Here is a 22,007-nt window from a genome sequence, read left to right on the forward strand (position 1 = left end):
GGTTTCATTTTTATTTTTACTGATAGTGAATACATTTCTCTACAAACCTTATTACGCTTCTGTAATTGGTTATGATATATTTTTTTGTCCAACCAAGCATACAGTGCAGTGAAACTTTCGGGTGCCTGGTTTATCCCTGATACACAATAGTTTAATATATTCTCAATTCAATAATATTCTTAAGACAGCATTGGTTTTTAAAAAATATTTCAGCACAATTTGTCAAGTTTATTGTATTTTTGAAAATTTACGACCGCACTTTTGTATTATTTAAAACTGTCCTCTGCGGTTGTTAAAGTTTTTCATAGGTTTAATTGTAAAGAAGAAATTCGATAGTGAGATAATGTTATGCGTAAATGCACATGAAATTATAATTTTTTTAGTATTCATATTATAATTATTGTTACTAAGATAGTTATAGCGAATATTCTATGAGAATATTTCTAAAGAGGCATTATTGATAATATTTGTTAAATGTGATGAATTTTTTATGACAAATGAAACGGCCTTTTCCTAGAAGCTATTTTCGCATAAATGTATGGCAGTTTCCTATTGATTGTTAAGAAAACTGACATAACATGATTAATAAAATTAACCTCGCCTTGTTGTAAGCAAACGCGCTCTGGTAGGAATCTTCCTGGTGTGTTGTAAAATGATTAACGAAATTTAAAATTCTTATAATTATTAATTGAATATTTTATTATTCGTTTGAAATTTGAACCTTCTTCAAACACAATTTCCATAATAAGGAGCGACTGATTTGTAAAAAATGACGGTCGTATTTTCTATTATTGTGAATAAAATGTTTGATATTATTGTACTGTATTTTTTTTTTTATGAAAATGAAACGGAAAAAGTTTAGTCTTCGTTTAGTTGTGAATATTAATTTAAAGATTTAATATTTCAGCTCGTATCATGACGAGAGCATGCGGCAAGCCGATCCTTAAGTTCGGCGGGTTCACTTTCAATTTCAAATACACCAACGGCTTGACGACCTACTGGTGCTGTAACAAAGTAAAACAAAAATGCAAGATGTCTGTAATCACATGTGACAGTGCCGTGGTTAAGACGAAGAATGAACACAATCATAAATAAATAACTCGTTACACAGTTTACCAAATTGAAGCAAATATATTAATTTCAATACGGAATATATTATTTTAAAAAACTATATATTCCCGATATTTCGGGTAGTATTATCAGAAAATACGCGTAGTGTAATCCGAAAACTATTAGTTTTATTTCTATGAATACTCGCGATAATCTCAGATCTCGTTATGAAAAAGTCTCAATATCTTTCGTTGTAGACATTTGTACATATTACTCTGCACTGTTTATAAAGTTTTATAGACATATTATTTCTAAGGCTGTAAAATTTGAATTTAAGGTAACTTTATGTATGTAATAGGTAGCAGCCCCGGCTTCGCAGGGGTCTTTACAAAAAATATACAATAGCCTATTGAATTTTGAGAATTACTAAACTTATATTATGAAAACTTTCAAATGGTACGCCCGATTTAAATAATTTAAAAAGTAGTTTACAGATACTGATGTAGGCTTGAAAACGAAGTAATCTATTTTGATAAGACTTAATACCGTATTTATGTAAACAGCTTTTCAATAAACGCTTTAGGAATGCCAATTTTTAAAAGTTGTAAAATGGATATAGTATGTTATCCTTAAGGTACGAACATATGCCACCGCGGATTTTTCTGTACAACTATATAAGATACACAATTCCACCATATATTATTATGTTATATCTCAAAGACTTTAGGCTACGTTTTCGTTAAAAATTCTCAGTCGGCTCACGTTTTCTCGACATCTTCAGCAAATATCGTTAATGTACACACAAGTAAATACAAAAACTTAACAAATTATATACTAAAACCTTCCTCAAGAATCATGCTATCGAGTGGTGATCACTGTTTGATAGTCGGTAAAGTAGTTTTTCCGTTAATCGCTAACAGACAGACGCGGCGAGGGCGAGACCTTGTTTTATAATATGTATTGATGTTTATATAGGAATGTATTTAAATTATTTGCTGTCGTCAGTTATTTGAGTAGTTATGATAAAAATAACTTGAGTAAAGTTTCGATGAAAAATAAATTGTTTTAATGATAATTGTCTTGAGTGAAACGGAGAGGCTGTTTAAGTTATTATAAGTGGATACATGAATTTCAGAACCGCTGTTTACGACTACTATGAACGGGAGGCCTGTGCTTCAAATAGGTTGCTATCGGTACTACAGGAACAACCGAAGTCACGGGAGAAAGGCTACTTGGTTCTGCTATAAGAACGGTAATAAACCAGCCTGCAAAGCCTCCGTTATCGTCATCGACGGTACAATAGTTGATGTCAAAAACGAACACAATCATTAGTAATAAAATTATGATTACATCGTATATTTTATTTCATTTTATGTTGTTGATGTATCCTGCTCCGCCTTTAATAGTTGAGACGTCGAAATGAATTCTCTCTCAAAATTAATCGATGATTTATACCATAAGAATTTGTATCGAGACATCAATATATCTCAGATAAAACCAATTAAACAATGTTATTGCAGTTCACCGATTCACGACCACTCGTTTTGGCAAACCGGCTATACAAGTTGGTAAATATAGGTTCAATAGAAACAACCGAAGCTCCGGGCCGAGGTCTCTGTGGGTCTGCTGCAGGGTCAGCTCGGGTTGTCGGGCTTCAATCACAACCATCAATGACGTCATCGTCCGCGAAAAGACGATCCATAACCATTAGTCGACCTGTTTACTTTAGTGACGTAATTTTGATGTATTATACGAATAAACTCATATTTTAACGATCTATCAATGTTTAATAATATTTATGTAAATTATACTGAAAGCTTGTTTGATGAATTTTATCTGATGCATAGTGTATGTACATTTTAATATTTACTTTTTAAAATAAATACATGATGATATCTCATAAATGTTTTGAATGATGAAATCTCATATATGTTACATATATGAATCAAATATTTAAAGTTCAGAAAAATATTCTATTATTTAAAGACGAGACGAAACCTCTTAGCATTCAATGGATTCACCGTGCGGGTGCCGGGTCCATTGCGTTGCAGGGAGTGCGTTTTATTGTTATTTTTCAACCGTATGCTATATACGGTGTTTCATCGAGGATGTATTCAGGAAACATCAAATATATTGTTTTAACAGAAAAAAGACAAAAGATTGGTATGACTGTTGCGAAGAAAAACAGATGTGTTGATAGACAAATATTTACAAATTGTTTTATGTATTTTTTCTTAAATCTTTATATTAATGTTTTTAAGTTTTTCAGCTCGCATTCTGAGGACGAAGCGTGGTAAACCTCTGCTACAGATCCAAGGTTTCAGATTCAATTGTAAACACAACGCTGGTCCGAAAACTTACTGGTCCTGTAATAAAGCTCCTCTGGGATGTAAAATGTCTATCGTAACTTTTGAGAACGAAATCATTAAGATAAGGAATGCACATAATCATAGTTAAGATTTATTAAGATTTTTTATTCTTCTGATATCAGCTGTAATAGTATCTCAATTTTCAACCTTATCGTACTAGGAATAAATTTTAAAATGTAATGACATGGTTTTCATGAATTTTAACAAATTTTACTTCCTTTCATCTGAAATATAAAACTAATTTCAATATTTTAATATAATACGTATTAAATGTTACTGTTACTATGTCACTAACTCCTTATCATAATCTAGATTTTTTCAATACTTCGTTTACAATTAAAAAGAATCTACAAATTTAAGACTTTTTTTAAATTTTCCCACATATTTTATGAAATTATAGTAAAATAATATTTTGCAATGAATATGACTTCATTGATGCTTTGTTCACAGTTATGTTCGGTGTGTCAAACAGAGGTAATCCAATATTAGTGATCGGGACCCACAGATTCAAACGGACGTCCTCATACGGTTTTAAGACCTGGTGGCACTGTGTGAAGAGGTCCGCCAGCGGCTGCTCTGCCAGCGTCAGTCTTGTCAACGACAGGATATCTAAAATAAACGTTTTACATAATCACATATAATAATTACCGAGTCACAATTTATATTTTACTATTGAAGTAATGGTTTTGTTTATGTTTTTTTAAAGAAGTAATTATCATTAAATACTTTTATATAGTTAATATATTTAGAACAGTAACATATACGTATATTTTTTTAAATGTATATAATTTCTATATAACAATGTAATTTTGAGTGCCTTTTAAAATATTTAATGTTTTGTTATTAATGTGAATTATATATGTTCATTATAAAACATTCTTTTAATAAAATAACAATTTTAAAGTTTAAACATATTTGATAAATTTATTAGTTTCTATTAGTATATTTTCTATTCGTATTTTCAGATATGGTAATATTCTCAACAACACGCTATGGCAACCCTCTAATGATAATAGGTCCCTATCGCTTTAACAAGCGTAGTGACAGCAAGGGCCCCAAGCTTAGTTGGGTGTGTGTCAAAAAAGACAGCCATTGTCGAGCGAAAGTCGTCACAGTTGATAACAATGTATTGAGATACGATAATAGTCATAATCATTGAAATAAAGTATGGCAGAAGTTACTGAAGTCTTAATAATACTTAAAAAATATCTTTGTGTCTAACGTATTGGTCGTTAGACACAATAATATAACTTAATTATTAATTCTATATAATATGTGTGTGAAATTAAAATATTTTATTTATGTTTTTTTTCTATAAATGTGTTCTTAACTATTTTTGTTTATTATTCAATTTACAAATGGTTTGACATTTTGTTTAATATGATGGATCGAAGTATTTATTTGTAACTTGTTTATGTAACAAATAATTGTTTATGTAAAAAATAACAATTTATGTGACAAATACTTTTAAAAACTTGCTTATTACACGATGTAACATTGCCATTTAATGAGGATATTTTTTGATAGACTTTAACTTTTATTTAAGGTTTAAGGTATTAGTTCAAATACAATTTTTAAATCATTATTTTTAGGTTTGGAACCAGTTTTTTTTACGACTCGATTAGGAAATCCTCTTATGATGATAGGTCGTTACCGTTTCAATAAACGCAGCGACAGTCGGGGTCTGAAGACGAGCTGGGTCTGTGTCAAGAAGGGCAGGCAATGTCGCGCCAAAGTGCTCACTATACACAAGACTGTCATTAAATATGATGACTCGCATAACCATTAACAAATTTAAATGTTGTTTTTTATGTCTTTCCATGAATGATCTCCGTCGTTGTTTCAAAAATGATGAAAAAAACAAATGAATAGTAATACGCTTACAATAACCATGGTAAACATACGGATAATTAATTATAAACAAAACATTTTATATTAATTCTAATATTTTTGATTCATTCAAAATATTAAACTCTTATTTAATTGTTTATTTTATAACGTCTACCGAAATAAATATAATAGACTATAGAGTTGAATATTTGTCAATTATTTTCTGTAATACAGTCATTCTTTATTGTATTTTATTTTAGACGCTCAAATAATAAGAGACCACAATGGACGATTGAGATTGTTGTTGAAGGAAAATGTGTTTATGAAAAATAAATCCTGGGACAACAAAGTATACTGGGTGTGTCGTTACAAACGAAAATATGGCTGCAAAGCTTCCGTCAGAACTTTCGGTGAAATTGTCGTAAAAATAAATGACGATCACCAGAAACATCCCTATTGATAAAAAAATTACGAATAAATGACTTTTGTTGTAATTTGAATTTTAAAACTATTAATGTACGGATTGTTATCGCTTAGTATCGTTTCGTATGAAAAAGTAATAAATTTCTTTGCAAATAATATTTTAGTTTAACACGTTATATACCGCTTAAATAGTTCTATTTTGAATTTACTGGTGAATTAACAATGATGATGGCGTGTTTCAGCATTTTTCGGATTCACTCAAAGTGGGAAGCGTTGCTTGGATATGGGAGAACAGAGGTTTACGGTCCATCAAAATGAAGGTGCGAAGATAAGGTGGCGTTGTGTCAAGAAGACTTCAGGCTGCGGGGCCTTCGTCACAACCATCGACAACGTCATCATACGAGTCAGACAATTACATAACCACGATTAAACAAACTGTATACTTTTAAATATGAAATATTTTTTTTAACATATAAGGATTATAATTCTTTGAACATTTTTTCGATGTCAACAATTCCTAGCCTATTTTATGTCTAATAATATATTTATTAAATTGCACATTGTGTGATGCACACGGGTAATTAATTTATAGATTATATAATGTATGTAAGATTATTTTAAAGATTTTCATTGGAAAATATTGAAAGAAAAATATTTTTGTCTCATAATGTTAACGTAGATTAGGTTACAACGAAAAATTGAATACTTATCTATTCTGTATGTAAAAAAAACATAGGTACGTTGTAGGAAAAACAATATTTTTGTTTAGATAGAATGTAGTTGTTGAAGAGATTTTTCCTCGAGGTCAAAAAAAAATCACATAGAACGCTACAGAAGCATGGAAATTTTTATTTTCTGATAAATATTCAATAAGAATGTAATCGATGAGAACTTATTTATGGTAACATAAAATAAAATTAATATTTGAATATGATTAGTACATATTAATAATTTATTTCACGAATTTATGTCCTAAGATATTTTAAGACTTTATTAGAATTGAAAGTAAATAAATTACACCTTCACTGTTATTTTTCTTATTTATTACCTTTCACCGTTTCTATATTTGACAAACTATAAATTGCGAAAGTAGTTTTTAATACGTTAAAATTGCAGGTCCTAGTTACGAATTCGTTTGGACGACTAAAGGCAAGCGCTTGCTGTTGATGGACAGCGCCAAGTACTATTGTCATAACCTACAATCGACTTCCAACAAGTTCCTGTGGCGTTGCAGTAGGAAAAATCGCGGCTGCCGAGCCACTGTCCATACCTTTTTTGACGAAATCATCAAGATATCACACGAGCACAATCATTGAATAAATTAAATTCATCAGATTTGTTTATTTCTTGCACAACTTAATATTCTTATTTATGAGGTCATTATTTAAAACTAATTTAACTAACCGTCATAGAATTCTACCGACTGAGATGGGGTACACACCGTGATTGATGCTTTTCGTCCAAAACACAAGACCTCCGTTTGTAATTCCTAACGTGTTTCTAGGTGCTGAATTTCTATGGACTTCATACGGAAATAGAGTACTCCTCGTGGGAGGCAAGCGGTATAATAAAAAGAGAGTCAATGATGTTAAAACAACGTGGCAATGTGTCAAGCGCAATGGAGGTTGTAGAGGGTACGCTGTCACCATAGACGATGAAGTTTTACATGTGACGAAACACAATCACTGATCAAGGGAAATAGATTTGACCAAATGTCACACCAAAAAACATTTAGCAGTATCAATAAAAAACCATGCCAAAATGTGATTATTTTAATATTTTTTGTGCTAGGAACGGGTTGTGTGTACGTACGCGTAGAGGATACTTATTTTATTTTCATCGTCGCTCTACATACGGAGTGTTAACAGTTTTTCATTGTTTCATAATAATAATATAATATTTAACTTAAATTGCCTTTTTAATCACATTTAATTTTGTTAAGTTTTTTTTATTCATAGGTGTTTTAAAACCAATATTCTTACAGGTAGCCTTTCTTATTTCACGTACAGGCTAGAATTTGAAGGCAATCATTACACGAGAGCTTACATGAACAAAGACAAAAGTACAACTTGGCGCTGCATCAAAAAGAACAGCGGGTGTAAAGCTTATATAAAAACATATAGAAATCAAGTCATATATGAGAAAAATGTTCACAATCATGTTGATATTGAAATTAATTATATTGATAAATGTTGAAAATCCTTTATACATGTCTTAAAGAAATTGTTAAAGAAAATAGTTTATGTTTATTGTAATACTATTATATAATAAATTCGTTGACATAAAATATTTTGTTTTGCGACCATCTTAATTAATGGACACTTTAATATTAGATTTTCTATAGCTTACATCGTAATCGGTGCATAAGGTTTTATTTACTATATGTAAGTTATGGAACCTAATGTGTGCTTAAAGCTCTAGATATGTTAAAGTTTTATAATACGACAAAATCATTGCGAGCGCTTGTCTGTAACGCTGAGATATACAAATGCCATCTCGTGTTAGGTGTCAAAGCTAAAGGGAGATGTAACAGACTAATGCTAGCTGCAGGAATGGAAGCTGGACACAAAACATAAACAGGGGCAATCTAATAATAACAATTTTGAGTGATTGTCGAGAAAAGAGTGTCGGTCGAAATTGGCCGTCGAAAAGTTAGTTCATGTTAAAATAAAACAGTGAAGTTCTGAAAAATTAAAAGTGATAACACATTGCCTTCTTTGGTCCATGGTATTTTTTTTAGATGAGTCTCGGTTTGGATTTCATCCGGATTCACGAAGACTTAGGGTTTGGCGAGTTCCTGGTAGACGAAGCCGTCTCCAGCATCCACAAGAAGCCTATTCATATCAAGGCAGCACTATTATGGTATGGGCTGGTATTCGTATCGGTGCGCGAACCGATCTCATTTGGATAAGAGGGAAGATGAATGCATTGAAATACCGCAATGAGGTAGTGGAACCTGTGATTATCCCACACAGGCTACAAATGGGTCAGGAGTTCCAACTCATGCACTTTAATGCCCGTACCCATACGGCTGAGCTGGTATAAAATGTGCTTAGGGAACATGAAATCAGGGTTATGGACTGGCCTGCTCAGTCCTCCGATATGAATCCCATTGAACACGCATGGGATATGTTACAACGAAGAGCTATGGTAATTTTTTCTCCAAATTTGATAACAGAAGAACAACTTTTCCTACACTTGAAAAGAACCTGAAACCTCATACCACAGATCGATCTGGATAACTTAATTTTGAGCATGAATAACCGATGCCGAACTCTAATTAATGTTAGGGGAAGAAATACTGATTAACTTTAATTTTTTTTGTTGTTTTATGACTTTAATTTTCATAATTTCCTACATAAAATCCATTATGTACAAAGTAAAAATTACACCCAAAACTAAAAATCTTTGATGCATCTCTTTATATGTATTGCAAGTATAAACCATAATATAAACTTCAATTTCATATATAATTGTATATATATACAGAATTTCATATAATAAGGTAAAAATGAAATATCCCCAGGCAATGTAAATGTGTGTACATATACATTATATGAGTAAAATATTATTAACATTAACATAATTTTTTTCCGTCAGAATTCATAAGCTAACAAAAGTTAAGTTTAGAGAATTATAGCTTATGAGAAATAAAATTAAGTTACTTTTTCTTCAGTTTCTTGTTTTCATACGTATGTACGTATGCATACTATACTTAAATATAAATGTAGTTTTCAATTGAAATAGTTTCCTGATACCTTCATACATTTCAGCTTACTTCGAGAACACGAAGCGCGGTAAACGAGCGTTGATTGTAAATGGCCATAGATTTAATTGCCAGGGTGGTTGGGGTTCCAAGATGATATGGAGGTGTACCAAACGGAACACGGGTTGCAAGAGCAGGTTGCTGACCGTAGACGACGTGGTTATAAGGACAACCAATCAACATAACCATGGGTTGCTCACTGAATTCTGAATGTCTTAAACAGCTTGTTATGAAGTTAAATGACAATATAATTTGTTATCCATATGATATGACATTAAATGTAATAACAGCGTTAGAAAAGAAGTAATTTCTTTTAGAGTTACCTTGTGTAAGGAAACTTTTAATAGAACACTTAACAAATATGTACTTTGCCAAAAAAAAATTGAAAAATTATTTTAAAATAGTGACGCTATCAAATGAAAATCCGCTAAAGATCCTTTCAAAAAATTTATTTTAAATAAAAGTGACTTGTATTAAATGGAAGCTATATTGCAGTGGTTAGAATACCGAGTCGTACTAAGAAAGGCATGCTGATGATAAATGGATATACCTTCTCGGAGTACAGTCCAATGTTCTGGTATTGTACAAGGAAGAAGAGCAGGAATTGCCAGGCGAAGGCTCGGACTGATGGTGTAGGGAATCTCAGGTTCCTGCAGGAGAATCACACCCACGAACCTCCCGAGTACCACGTTACAGCCTCCGGACATTATGTCAAAATGTAGATATATGTTTTTCATAGGTTTTCATACAGAATTATGATTACATAATGAACTATTTGGAGTCCTTTTTCCCTTTGTAAATAATTTTTCTTCACTATTTTCTTATACAGAGATTTAAAGAACGATTGCCGATCGTTTTGCATAAATAATTATGTGAATATATAATCATTTCTAAGACATTTGTTGTAGCAAAAAGAAAAACAAAGTTAGATGTTTCTCATCAACGACGTACCATTTTCTTAATGTTGAAAAGATAGTTTTTGTAACTGCTATGAAATAAACAATCTAGATATAAATGACATTACTATAAATTTTGCCAATGAAACAAATTAATTCCTGTCATAATTTTTGCTAACCAAAACAATATTGTATTTTTAAATTAATGTTTTATATATATAATATTATCGTGCTCAATTTTTTTTTATATCATAGCATTTTTACATATTTAAGTCAGTTTAAGACAGGTTAAAGTATAAGCGGTGGCTTACACAACTTTCACTAACTAATAATATTTGTAAATATAAAAAATGTCATGTATTATATAGCATTAGCAGCTAGCAGCTGTTATAGAAAAAATGATAATTATTCGTAAATTTTGTGTGACGTTCTTCGTTTTAGTTAACATATTATTTATTTACATTATATTTCAGTAATATTACTTACAGTATTTTTCATTTAATTTTTATATGTACATATTTAATAGTGTAAGTTTAATACTTTTATGATTACATTTAATATTAAGGATTTGTTTTTATAGATCAAGCATTGAGAAATGTTCAAATTTATTGTGTTTATCAAATAAACAGATTGAAATTAATGTGTTTTAAACAAAATATAGAATTTATTTTTTCTGAAAATAATATAATAAAGATTTAAATTTGTTAATATCATTTGTGTGGCGACTAACTATAGGTAATGTTTTTCAGATCTGGTGCGCGCGATTTTGCGGGCGAGGCTCTGTAGGGAGTCTACTAATATTTACATCGGAGGACACAAGTTCTTTCGGCACTCTCGCTCCTTGATCGGGAATCGCATTCGTTGGACTTGCGCCAAGAAACACAAACTAAAGTGCAAAGCGTCCGCAGTTACTATAGACGGTGTCGTCATATCCACGACCGGGCTACACTCTCACGCCTAGTAACTGATTTTATAAATATTTTATAACCATTACCAAGCGGTCCGGCAGAGGAGTGATTATTTTGTTTGATTTTAATTTATTAATCACAGACATTAGTAATATCATATAAAACAATATCTGCTAAACATTGCATATCAAGTTGTCCTTCTATTATTTATAATGTATTTGGTAAAAATTTAAAATTAAATAATCAAAGTAAATCCATAAATACTTTTGTGTTTATTGTTACGATGGCTTCATTTTGTTCAAGTTAATATTTTCAATAAATTAATCAAAAATCCAAGCGTAGGTGTACTCGATCTGGACCACAGCTAGTGCCTTAATGACTGCTGAGCAGTGAATCTTCATGGGAATGCCGGACCGCTTTGATGGAATATTCTGAATAGTTTTTAAACAATTTGATTGTAGTCAATTAACTTATTAACATAGTTATAGCTGATATTTAACGGCACGCAATATACAGTGTACTTCAATTACCACCGTACAAGCCCAATGGTTAAATGTGTTTAGATATATTAAAGAATATACAAAAGGTGATACTTTAACTATCTGTCGGTCTTCAACGGTTGTAAAACATACACAGTCCGTCTGAGGCATCAATGGCTTCAGTAAATTACATCTGTAACAAGGGCTAAGATCGCTGGAAATTATTAAATCCGAGCAAACCGTATTGACGGGTTCAATAATGAGAATTTAAATTCATAGTTAGTTCACAACGCGATTCAAACATGCTTTTTGTCTGATTTCGTTTTGGTAACAATGAAAACTACTGCATAAAATTTATCTTCATCACGTATCAAGTAAGGTTTTAGTGACAAATAAATTTATAAGTTTAATATATTGCAATATAAATGATGGCGAGTGTTCAACTTAGAAAACCTTCTTTTAAGAAATTGTTAATTATCTGTTATTTGTGAGTAAACAAAAAAAAAAAATATTTAACCAACCAATTGTATTCTTAGGAAGTTGCTAAAGAAGGATTATTTTTTATTTGTGAATAGTTTAAGATCTGCTTTTAGTTGATATAAAACGTGTAGCGTTTGGTACAATGTTAGATATTTTTCTGTTGTTGTTCATAGTTAGAGAGCCCATATATTTTTTATATATGACTTAGATTAGATTTAAAACATTCCAGAGTAGTTTACGTACAATATTTTTTATAATATATTAATAAAAATATTATAATTAATTAGGTATTAGACGTGTTACCAAAGGAGCTTTTAATGATATTCGATGTGTTATTTTTTATAACAGAAAATGCGACCAAAATTCTAAAAAATTTAATATTCGTTTCTAAAATATTATGTTACGTTATGCGTATTTTGTAAATTATTATTTAATTTTTTAAATTAATTTATGTAATATATTTAAATGTAGTTGTAAAGACACATCGTGTGTTATTCATATACTTAATTAACACATTGTTTTATTAAAATTTGTGTTTAATATCAAAGATTTTTTTTTTATTGTATTACGTCACCTTAAAAAATCATATTTTTTTTTTAAATTGATACTTCTTATGCGACTTCTAACGAGGTTGCGTTAAACGTTTTACCCTTGGCGAGGGGGGAGGGGGGGCGGGGCGGATGCGTTTGGTTGCGGGTAATCAGTTATGACTATGTATGTGAGTAATGTTAATAAAGTTCGTCTTAAAGAAAAACTAAAAATTCCTTGAAAATCAATTTCTTTACCTTCCTGTTTTCATTCCAACATTACGAAGTTTCACCTCTTCGATATAAATTTTTCTTAACGTCAAAAATTTTCAATATGAAAATTTTTCTAACCTCCTTGGGTTTAACTACAGCATAAAAATAATTTATTATATCATCAAAATTTGTTAAAAAAACTTAAAAAATGAATAGTTAACTGAGTTATTATAAAGTATGACATTGCGGTTATTTCTATAGCCTTATAATTCATTATCTTTTAATTGTTATTATGATAGTAATTTTATTTATTTCTTTAATTTTTACACTGTTGATACACACTCGTATTAAGTTTTATAGTTGGCGGTAGGTGACAATCAACAAGACCAACCGACAGACATTTTAATCTCGTCCGCCCGCTCACGATCGCTTCAAAGCAACCGAAACATCAAGTACGTAGTTTAGAATAATTAAAAAACGCAATATTATTTTTATTTCAATGAATACTCGTAAAAGTCTAATATATCATTAAGTTAAAAAAAAAATTTCTTTCTTTTTGAGAACCTAAATGCATGTAATCTGTATTTAACGTTAGTTATTTTGGACTAATGACAAAGTTAGTAACTAAAATAGCATCGAGTTATTCAAATAAAATAGATATAATATGGCTGTGAACCTGTTATTTAATGTATATATATGGTCTTAATTTCAGTCTGCAAGTTCATTACGTTGGGGAAAAAGAAGACGCTGTACATAGACGGATATACTTTTCGATACCAGCGAAAAGCCATCCAAGGCAGCATCTGGTACTGCTCTATGTTTCACAGAGGATGCAAGACTTCAGCTCGTCTCGGTGAAGAGGCAGATCTTCTGCTGATCAAGGGACACCATGTACACGAACCACCAAAATTAATGAAGACTAATGAAGGATTCTATGTGAAAATCAATTAAATAAAATAAGTTTTTAATAAGGTTTTGAGTATTTTAATCCTCTATATATTTTATGTTTCTTAAGTGTGTGAACAAAAAAGCAATGGATTAAGCTTATGTTTGAAAAAAATGTTAATAAATGATAGTAAATGACTTAATTATGTTTTATTGAATTTTAATAAGTTATTATGTGTTAATAAGGTTCTAATGTGAGCATGTATGTTTTCAGACTGTAAAATAATAGTAATATGCAACAAACGTTATTTGAAAGTTTACGGGCACTTGTTTAATCGTCAGCGTAACTGTGGCAAGGGTTGGGCGTGGTATTGCCACATGTACCACCGCGGCTGCAAGTCGGCTGTGGTCACAACCACGGACCTGAATATCGTAGAGTATAAGGAGGACCACAACCACCTACCACCACAGTTATATAGGAGTTGGAGCGGGGATTATTATATATGTCGGCGAAATAGCATAAGAGGACGGCAACACACTACTTATTAAGATATTTTATTGTAACACTCAAATATAACTTAAGTACAACTAACTGACTGTTATTACATATTATTTGTGCTCGTGTATAAAAATTGGCCTAAGTTTACAGTATTAGATCAGCTGTTTGCCAATGAATCTAACACTGAATCGCTCCTGATTCCTAGCGTTTCAAAATTTCAGAGAATAGTCTGAATAAATTGACAGAAAGAAATAATGAAAACAAATGTTAAATGTACTCTATATTCATAGGTTTACATTTTCGGAACATCGATTTGATATTTGTGTGTACTAATTAAAAATAACTATTTGTATATTTGTTCTCTATAAACTTGGAAACCGTTTATTACTTAGATATAAATATTATAAAATGAAAAAAAACAAAATAGTTAAATATTGAATAATTTGTAACAATCTTTTCAACCGAGACCAGTTAACGAAATATTATAGGTGTAGGTAATAACTTTAAAAATATATTCAGACCTCGTCAGTGTAATGTTTTATTTACACTAAGTATTGTTTATTATAAAATAAAATGAAGTAGGAATTAATGATATAATTATTTAAAAAAAATACGAATTAACAAAATTTTTTTCACATATAGGTGTAGTGCAAAATAAAATATTGTACATGTACATTTTATTGATACTTTATAGTATACGTAATTTTCTCTTTTTTATGATAGGTATCATAAAAATCATTAAATATATTACATTTGACAACAAAAAAAAAAAACAGAAATATAACAGAATAAGCAAAAAAATATCTGAAAATTTTCCAGGACAAATAATCACAACATCTGGAGGCAGTGAACTGTTAATGGTTGAGAATTTCACGTACAATCGTAAAAAGAAATCTAGGGAAAATTGGAAGTGGTACTGTTCCTTGTACCACCGAGGATGTAAGGCGTCCATCATCACGACATCGGAATTGAAGGTCGTCCATAGCATTGGAACACACACTCACCCTCCGCCTAGATTGTACAAAGCAAGCAACGGATTATATGTTTATGTCAATTAAATTCTATATAAAAAAAAACAGGTTCATCAGTTTTATTATAAGAGAAAATTAACCTTTTGAGTGTTGAATAAATTATGAATGACTAATATTTTATTTAAACATTCATTTATTTTAAACTCATATATCAATCTTATATTTACAAGACGTAGATAATAAAATACGGTTCATAAATAATAATATTTATTAAATGCTTCATATTTTTAAACTTTTAGCTGTAATTTTCTGCTGGTAATATTGTCACTGTAAGCATTTCTCAGTTGTGATTCTATAACTGATTTCTTTGGATACCATACTTCATTATCTTTTACCAATTTTTCTTGACATTTCTCATATCATTTTCTTATCAATGCAATTTAAATCTTTTCATTGATGCTAATAGAATTGCGAGTACATAGTTTAAATAAGGTTAGGAATTTAAATTTGACGTATCTGTTCAAATGAATCGAGGTCGTGATGTGTTGAAATTTTTAATTTATATTTACAATATACGGACGATATGTAGGAATTGAACGTGTAACTGGTACCGCAAGAGTTACCCCCAGAGACCTTATGGTAGAAGACCTACCAACTAACTAAAAGTCTATGGACAGCTCTAAAAGATTATAGATTTTGTATTATACATTTGATATTAACATTTAAGTTATTACTTTAAGCCTAGAAATAATTTTGTTTGATAAGTAATTGGTATTAAATTTAAACTTCCTAAAAAAATAAACAACATTAACAAAAATCTTTACACGTGAAAAACTATCTAGTATTAAAATGTAGGTATGTGCGTAAACCTTTGTAAAATATACGTGTATTTACAGACGTTGTATTCACTGTATCTCAACGAGGGCATCCCGTGGTGGAATTCGGTGGTCACAGGTTCATTAAAGACTACGAGATCAACTGTAAGACGAGATGGAGGTGTTTCAAACGTTCCTACGGCTGCCGCGCTTCCATAACAACAGTCGACAATACTATCGTCAAACACATAGCGTCTCATAACCACTGAATAGACCCAGTTCATGTGTAATCCTTTAATATCAATTTTATACTTTCGTGTAATTGCACTGATATTTTTTGTTATTTTTATTAATTAATATTAATTTATAGTATATTTTATATTGTATTTTTTATTTAAACAGACATAATGATATTTTGTTTAGGTAAGTTAATGATAATGATCACTAATTAAAAAAAAAATCTAGTGTAACATTAACATAAAAAACCTTTTTACTTTATTATATAGATAGTGATAATTTCAGTGGTGCCATTGTTTTTAGATGTCAGATTCACTGTTTCTCAAAGAGGAAATCCGGTTGTCCAATTCGGTGAGCACAGATTCGTGAAGGACTATGAGAATGAGCACAATGGTAGAGTGAGATGGAGATGCAGTAAACGATCGTGCCGCGCATCCCTCACTACTTTGGGGGCTGTCATCATTAAGAAACAGATAAACCATAATCATATTTAACTTGACTTCTTCTTCATCTCTCTTATTTAGTGACGTTTCCTTATAGATTTCGCCAATATTAAACTGAACTGTGTAGAGAGGTATTTGTGAAAGAACAAGGTCGCGACTAGAGACTAAGAGCTTTTAATTTGACTTTGTTAATTTAATCTAAATGTACATTTTGCCATATTGGTAGTGTCATGTTTTGGAGAGACGTTTTTTTTACGGGCAAAGCCTTATACATTTCAGTTATTTACTTAAAAGTTTGTATGGATTAGTAAATATTACTCTGTCAAATTAATACACCCAATTAATGAAAAAAAAACTTAATTGACTCATTAATAACATATTAGCTATTATTTATCTGTTTTCGTAATCCGGAGTTTATGTGAGTACTGTGTATAGTACAGGATAAGTTATACCTACAATAACAGTTTAAACACTGCGAATCTGTATATCCTCAAACATTCACAAGAGTCGATAATGAAGAGCTCTAGTTATATAATTGGATACCAAGTCATAGAAAAGGCAGTTATGTTTTGTTAAGTCAAGTGATAAAGACGAACCACGCCTCTTCCGGTTGGATACGATATGATTAAAAAAAAAACTTTATATTTTGGAAGCGTAATATAGGTTTATGAATAGAAAACTGGAAAAGCTTCGTATGTTATTTGTTGATGCAAACTTATCGTAAGGTCACTGTACTTTAAGTTTGTTCTTTGTTGGTTTCCCTTTTATTGAATATACATATATATATATAAACTAGACATTATAACATCACATCAAACCGTAATCATTAACTACACACTTAACTAATATTTTCCATTAGTAAAAGGGACAGATTGTTATAAAATGTAACATGGACTTGTCTTACATTTCCACGTTTATAATAATTACAATTATTTTCATTAATAAATAGTACAGTAAATGTAATTTTGTACTACGTTAATATATTGTAGTGTTTCAATAAAAATCATATTATTTATTTCCCTATATTTTGTTTTTTTTTTTTGTCATTTGTATAATTTATTTTTATATTATAATCTTTCAAATGACACGGAATCTTCTAATAGATATTCTCCTACACATCTGTACCTCGTTAATAGTGTAAGGCATAAATTACAAGGTGATTTTATCTAAGAATCAGACTATATACTGTTGTTCGTATTTTTATTAATTTCCATATAAAAATATATAATCTTGGTATAAAGATGATTTAGTTTTGGGGTGAATACATCTGATGTGTAATCCACAGCTACGATAACCCGTTCAACCCGCGGCGGGCCAGTCTTAGAATATGAAGGCCAGAGATTTTTGAAAGACAAAGATCACGGTGTGAAAACGAGATGGCGCTGTGCGAAACGTCTGTGTCGAGCGTCCATCACGACGGTAGAAAATGTTATCGTCAAGCTAGTCTCGAGTCATAATCACTGATATTAATTAATACTACTTTAATATATTTTTAGTAAATATATCGAACAGCTGCACTGGCAAACTAATTTTTATAAGAACAAGAACTATGCGAACACCTAAGTTCTAAAATAACAAAATTCCACTCACTTATATAAATGTATTAATATGAATATCAAATGAGGCTGTTTAAGTTAGTCTTACTTATATATTGTAACTTGAATATTATTTTAAATTATTAGAATTTTTCTTTAATAAGTCCTCCGTCGTGCATACAACTTGAGTCCGTAGCGGTTTTTTTTTTTATAAATTCGTTTTTTAGTTTATTATATCCACTGTTACCCTTTTTATATTTTAAGAGCATTATTTAGAAATAAGGACGTTTTTGTATCATATCAATTGTTTTAACGAAATTCCATTAAAATACCCAATTCCATGTTTCTATTCTACCACCTGGCTAGCCACCCCTACTCCTATTCCTACCCTAATATTGAACACACGAACAAACGCGTTATCAGAATTTCCTGTGTCAGTGTGTGCAATTATGTGGATGTGTGGTTAAGTATTATACTATATGACATTTAAATCTTATGAGGATTATTGGTAAGATTTCTACGTGTTTTAAAATCATTAATATGTGTATAATTGATTGTTACATCTCTATCTTTGCTTACTACAAGTTTTGCAACATCAGACTGTATACGGAACGTTTCGAGTTTAGCTTTCGTAAAGCTACGTTCATACTATCATAAAGATACGTGACTGAAGAACTGGAAACGCTAGGTTTGTAGTGTGACGATGTACACTTGTGGTAAGGCTAATGCAGCTGTCGCTTGTAGTACAATAGTAGGAACCCCAAAAAACGTTAACAATATCACATCAACTATTATTATCTCTCTTCGAATACTAATTTAGACTTATTAATAGTGGGCCCTCTTTATGATTATTGTGGTAGAGGTCGGTTACCCAATAAAATGCCTTATTAGTTGATTTAAAAAAAAATCATTGTATTTAAGATTGTCCATATTGATTATTAGTTTTTGCTGATGACTTCGTCCGCTTGGACTTCAGAATTATTTGGAGAAAAATATATTATAGGAGGTAAAACCATAGATATGCTTATCAACAACTAACGACATCTATAGCCTGTTTGTCCCGTGATTTCATACCAGCTGCTAACTAATTATATCAATCTATTATACCGTAAGTCTTATCCTGATGAATAAACAACAGTAATGTCAGGGGTCATTAAAAACTTATACGTAATTTTTGCATGAAGCGACAAATATAAATCCATGCATTCGTGCATCCATGCATCCGTGCAAACATACATAGGATAGCCAGTCAAGTATTCGCTCAAAGAATTCATAGCATACAAGTTCTTCTTGAGTCTAGATATTCTATATAAAATATTTTTTTGCTCCAGCCAAATGAATTATTCTATCTTAAGATTTAATTATTTTATTTACTGTAAAGAAGAAATAATTCTAAAGAAGAATTATACATTCAATAGTAATATATGAATGTATAATTCTTCTTTACAGTTTTAAAATGTATCGAGGGTAAAATGTAAAATGTAAAATGTAAAAGAGGGATAAATTTAAACCCAATAACAAGCACTTTATAAAAATAACTTTTTTTATATTTGTTACAATGTAATAATAAAAAATATTTTGTAAACTTAGTAACGTGTTACAGTTATTTTGTTCTTTTTTATATAGTTGTTTATAATAATAACATAGTTTACAGTGACATCTCGTGGGAAGTAGGCGATCTATTTTTCGAGCAGCAAGTTTTTGCTAGCGAATCAATCCAGCGGTAAGTCCAGATGGCGCTGTTTCCCTCGCTATCATGAAGGTAAAGCAGCCGTCACCGCCGTGGATTGAATCCTTGTCAAGTATAACGAAATTCATTACTATAGCTTGTTATAAAAAAAAAAATACGTAATTTAAATGAACTGAAAAAAAAATAGGAAAATGTTTAATATATTGATTCAGACAATCTTTGCGAAAATCGTTTTTTTTTTAAAACAGAAACCGTTTTGAAACTCTTGATTTGAATTTAGAATGTGTTTCCTATGAATTCTGTGACTAAAATAATAATACATGATTATTTCCCACGATATAGTTTTTCCCGCCTATTTTGATGGAAACCTTTGTTTCAGTTACATTTTTTCGGAACAAGTACGGTAAAAGCCTCGCATTGTACGAAGGGTACACGTACTATTCATCAGATCGATGTGACTACGCCAAGATGTGGAGGTGCACTAAGGGGTATCCTTGCAAGGCACGCTTCAAAGCGACTTTCACCGGCGAAGTCATCAGGGTTACTACGTTCCAGCACACACACCCTCCACCTTCGATGATCATAAGAAACGGGGTCTTATTAAAGGTCCCGAAAGATAAGCGTCTGTTAAACTATCAGTAGTATTATAATAGATAGTAGTTAATTCTTAGTCTCTCCTCAGATTTGTAAATGGAGTTTACTCTATAGTCATTAATGATAATAATAGTATAATCATAATGTATTGGAATAAATATGTACAAAATGCGAAAACAACTATTGTATTATTGAAGTATATATAGGTTTATTCTCAAGTGTAATTAAGATCAGTATCATGTGCAACTGTGCCGTCTGAGGCATACCACTGTTAGCAATGAATGAGTCATTCATTCGTAGCGGGCCATTAAAAAGTTGTAGGTATGTGTATGTAGTAAAAATTAATTATGAGTATAAAATTTCTATGTTTAAATAATATATGTATGCCAAATAAAAAGAAATCATTGCAGTGATTTAACTTACAAAATTATTTATGAGTTATGTTGTAAATAATGTATAATTCAAGACGTGTGTTTTTTTTTGTGGGTGTATAAAGACTATTGTTTTATTAGGTATTATTTATATTTAGCATAAATTATGGGCACCGAATTCTACTGTCGAAAAAATGCAATATAAGAAAATGTATTCAAAATATATAAATTAATAAATGTCGTAAACTGCTTGCTTTCTTTATGGTTCCCTTAAATGCTTGTTAATCGTTAAAAAATTTGTACTAACAAATGCCTATCTTCCGACAGTTCTATATCTGTACAACCAAGCTGGTAAACCGACGGCGTTGCTGTACGGATACAGCTATTATTACAATGGAAACAGAAAGAAAACTGATGTATGGAGATGCACCAAGACAGCCAAGTGCTGCGCGAGCTTCGTCACCACGAAGGATAGGAAGATACTGAGGTGGAACATCGCCCACACCCATCCGCCAGTCGACTACACTATATGCGATGGTGTTTATATAAAACTGTAGATTAAAATATGATAACGTTCATGCATATTGCACTATATTTAAATTATTAGTCTCAGTCTGAATCAAAACTAAGAAAACTTTTCAGACTCTTCATAAATAACTTATAACAGGTAACAGAAGAATATTTGTATTTAAATAAAGATATTGTTAATATTTAAATGTAATGGTTATAGTGATACAAAATATAATGGTTTTCAGATGAACTATAAGGTAATAAAAAATATCCAAGAATTTTTTTCTTTTTAAGTAGAGCGATTTTATATATATTAGGGTAGTCCTTATTTTTAACCTCTAAATGTCGTTTTAAAAATTCAAAAAAGTACTGTTATACTCTCATATGCTATATAATCACATTACGTGATGCCCCACGAAATTATATAATTTTTTTTTTTAAGAATGTTTAAAAAAAAAGATCCATAGACTAAGATAAGGAGTAATTACTTAAGTCCGTCCTTAGTTTTTTTCTTAT

General features: G+C 30.6%; 1 protein-coding gene across 18 annotated transcripts in view; it reads left to right on the forward strand.

Moving 5' to 3' along the window:
- Window positions 1–22,007, forward strand: part of LOC116769155 (protein tramtrack, beta isoform) — a 102,067-nt gene that overhangs the window by 69,183 nt on the left and 10,877 nt on the right. The window contains exons 5-6 of one of the 18 annotated variants that reach the window (XM_061527657.1): window positions 9,934–10,156; window positions 11,084–11,135. The exons of 11 other annotated variants lie outside the window; for them this stretch is intronic. In XM_061527657.1, the coding sequence (XP_061383641.1) occupies window positions 9,934–10,156; window positions 11,084–11,120 (260 nt within the window). In that variant the 3' untranslated portion in view covers window positions 11,121–11,135. Of the gene's footprint in view, window positions 1–2,185; window positions 2,303–2,570; window positions 2,955–9,933; window positions 10,157–11,083; window positions 11,136–13,653; window positions 13,913–14,100; window positions 14,391–15,144; window positions 15,399–20,395; window positions 21,228–21,308; window positions 21,928–22,007 lie in introns of those variants that run through there. 6 more of the 18 variants (XM_061527605.1, XM_061527725.1, XM_061527653.1 and 3 more) reach the window with 6 other exon arrangements.

The sequence above is a fragment of the Danaus plexippus genome, chromosome 5 (assembly GCF_018135715.1).
Source record: "Danaus plexippus chromosome 5, MEX_DaPlex, whole genome shotgun sequence".
Classification (NCBI taxonomy): Eukaryota; Metazoa; Arthropoda; class Insecta; order Lepidoptera; family Nymphalidae; genus Danaus; species Danaus plexippus.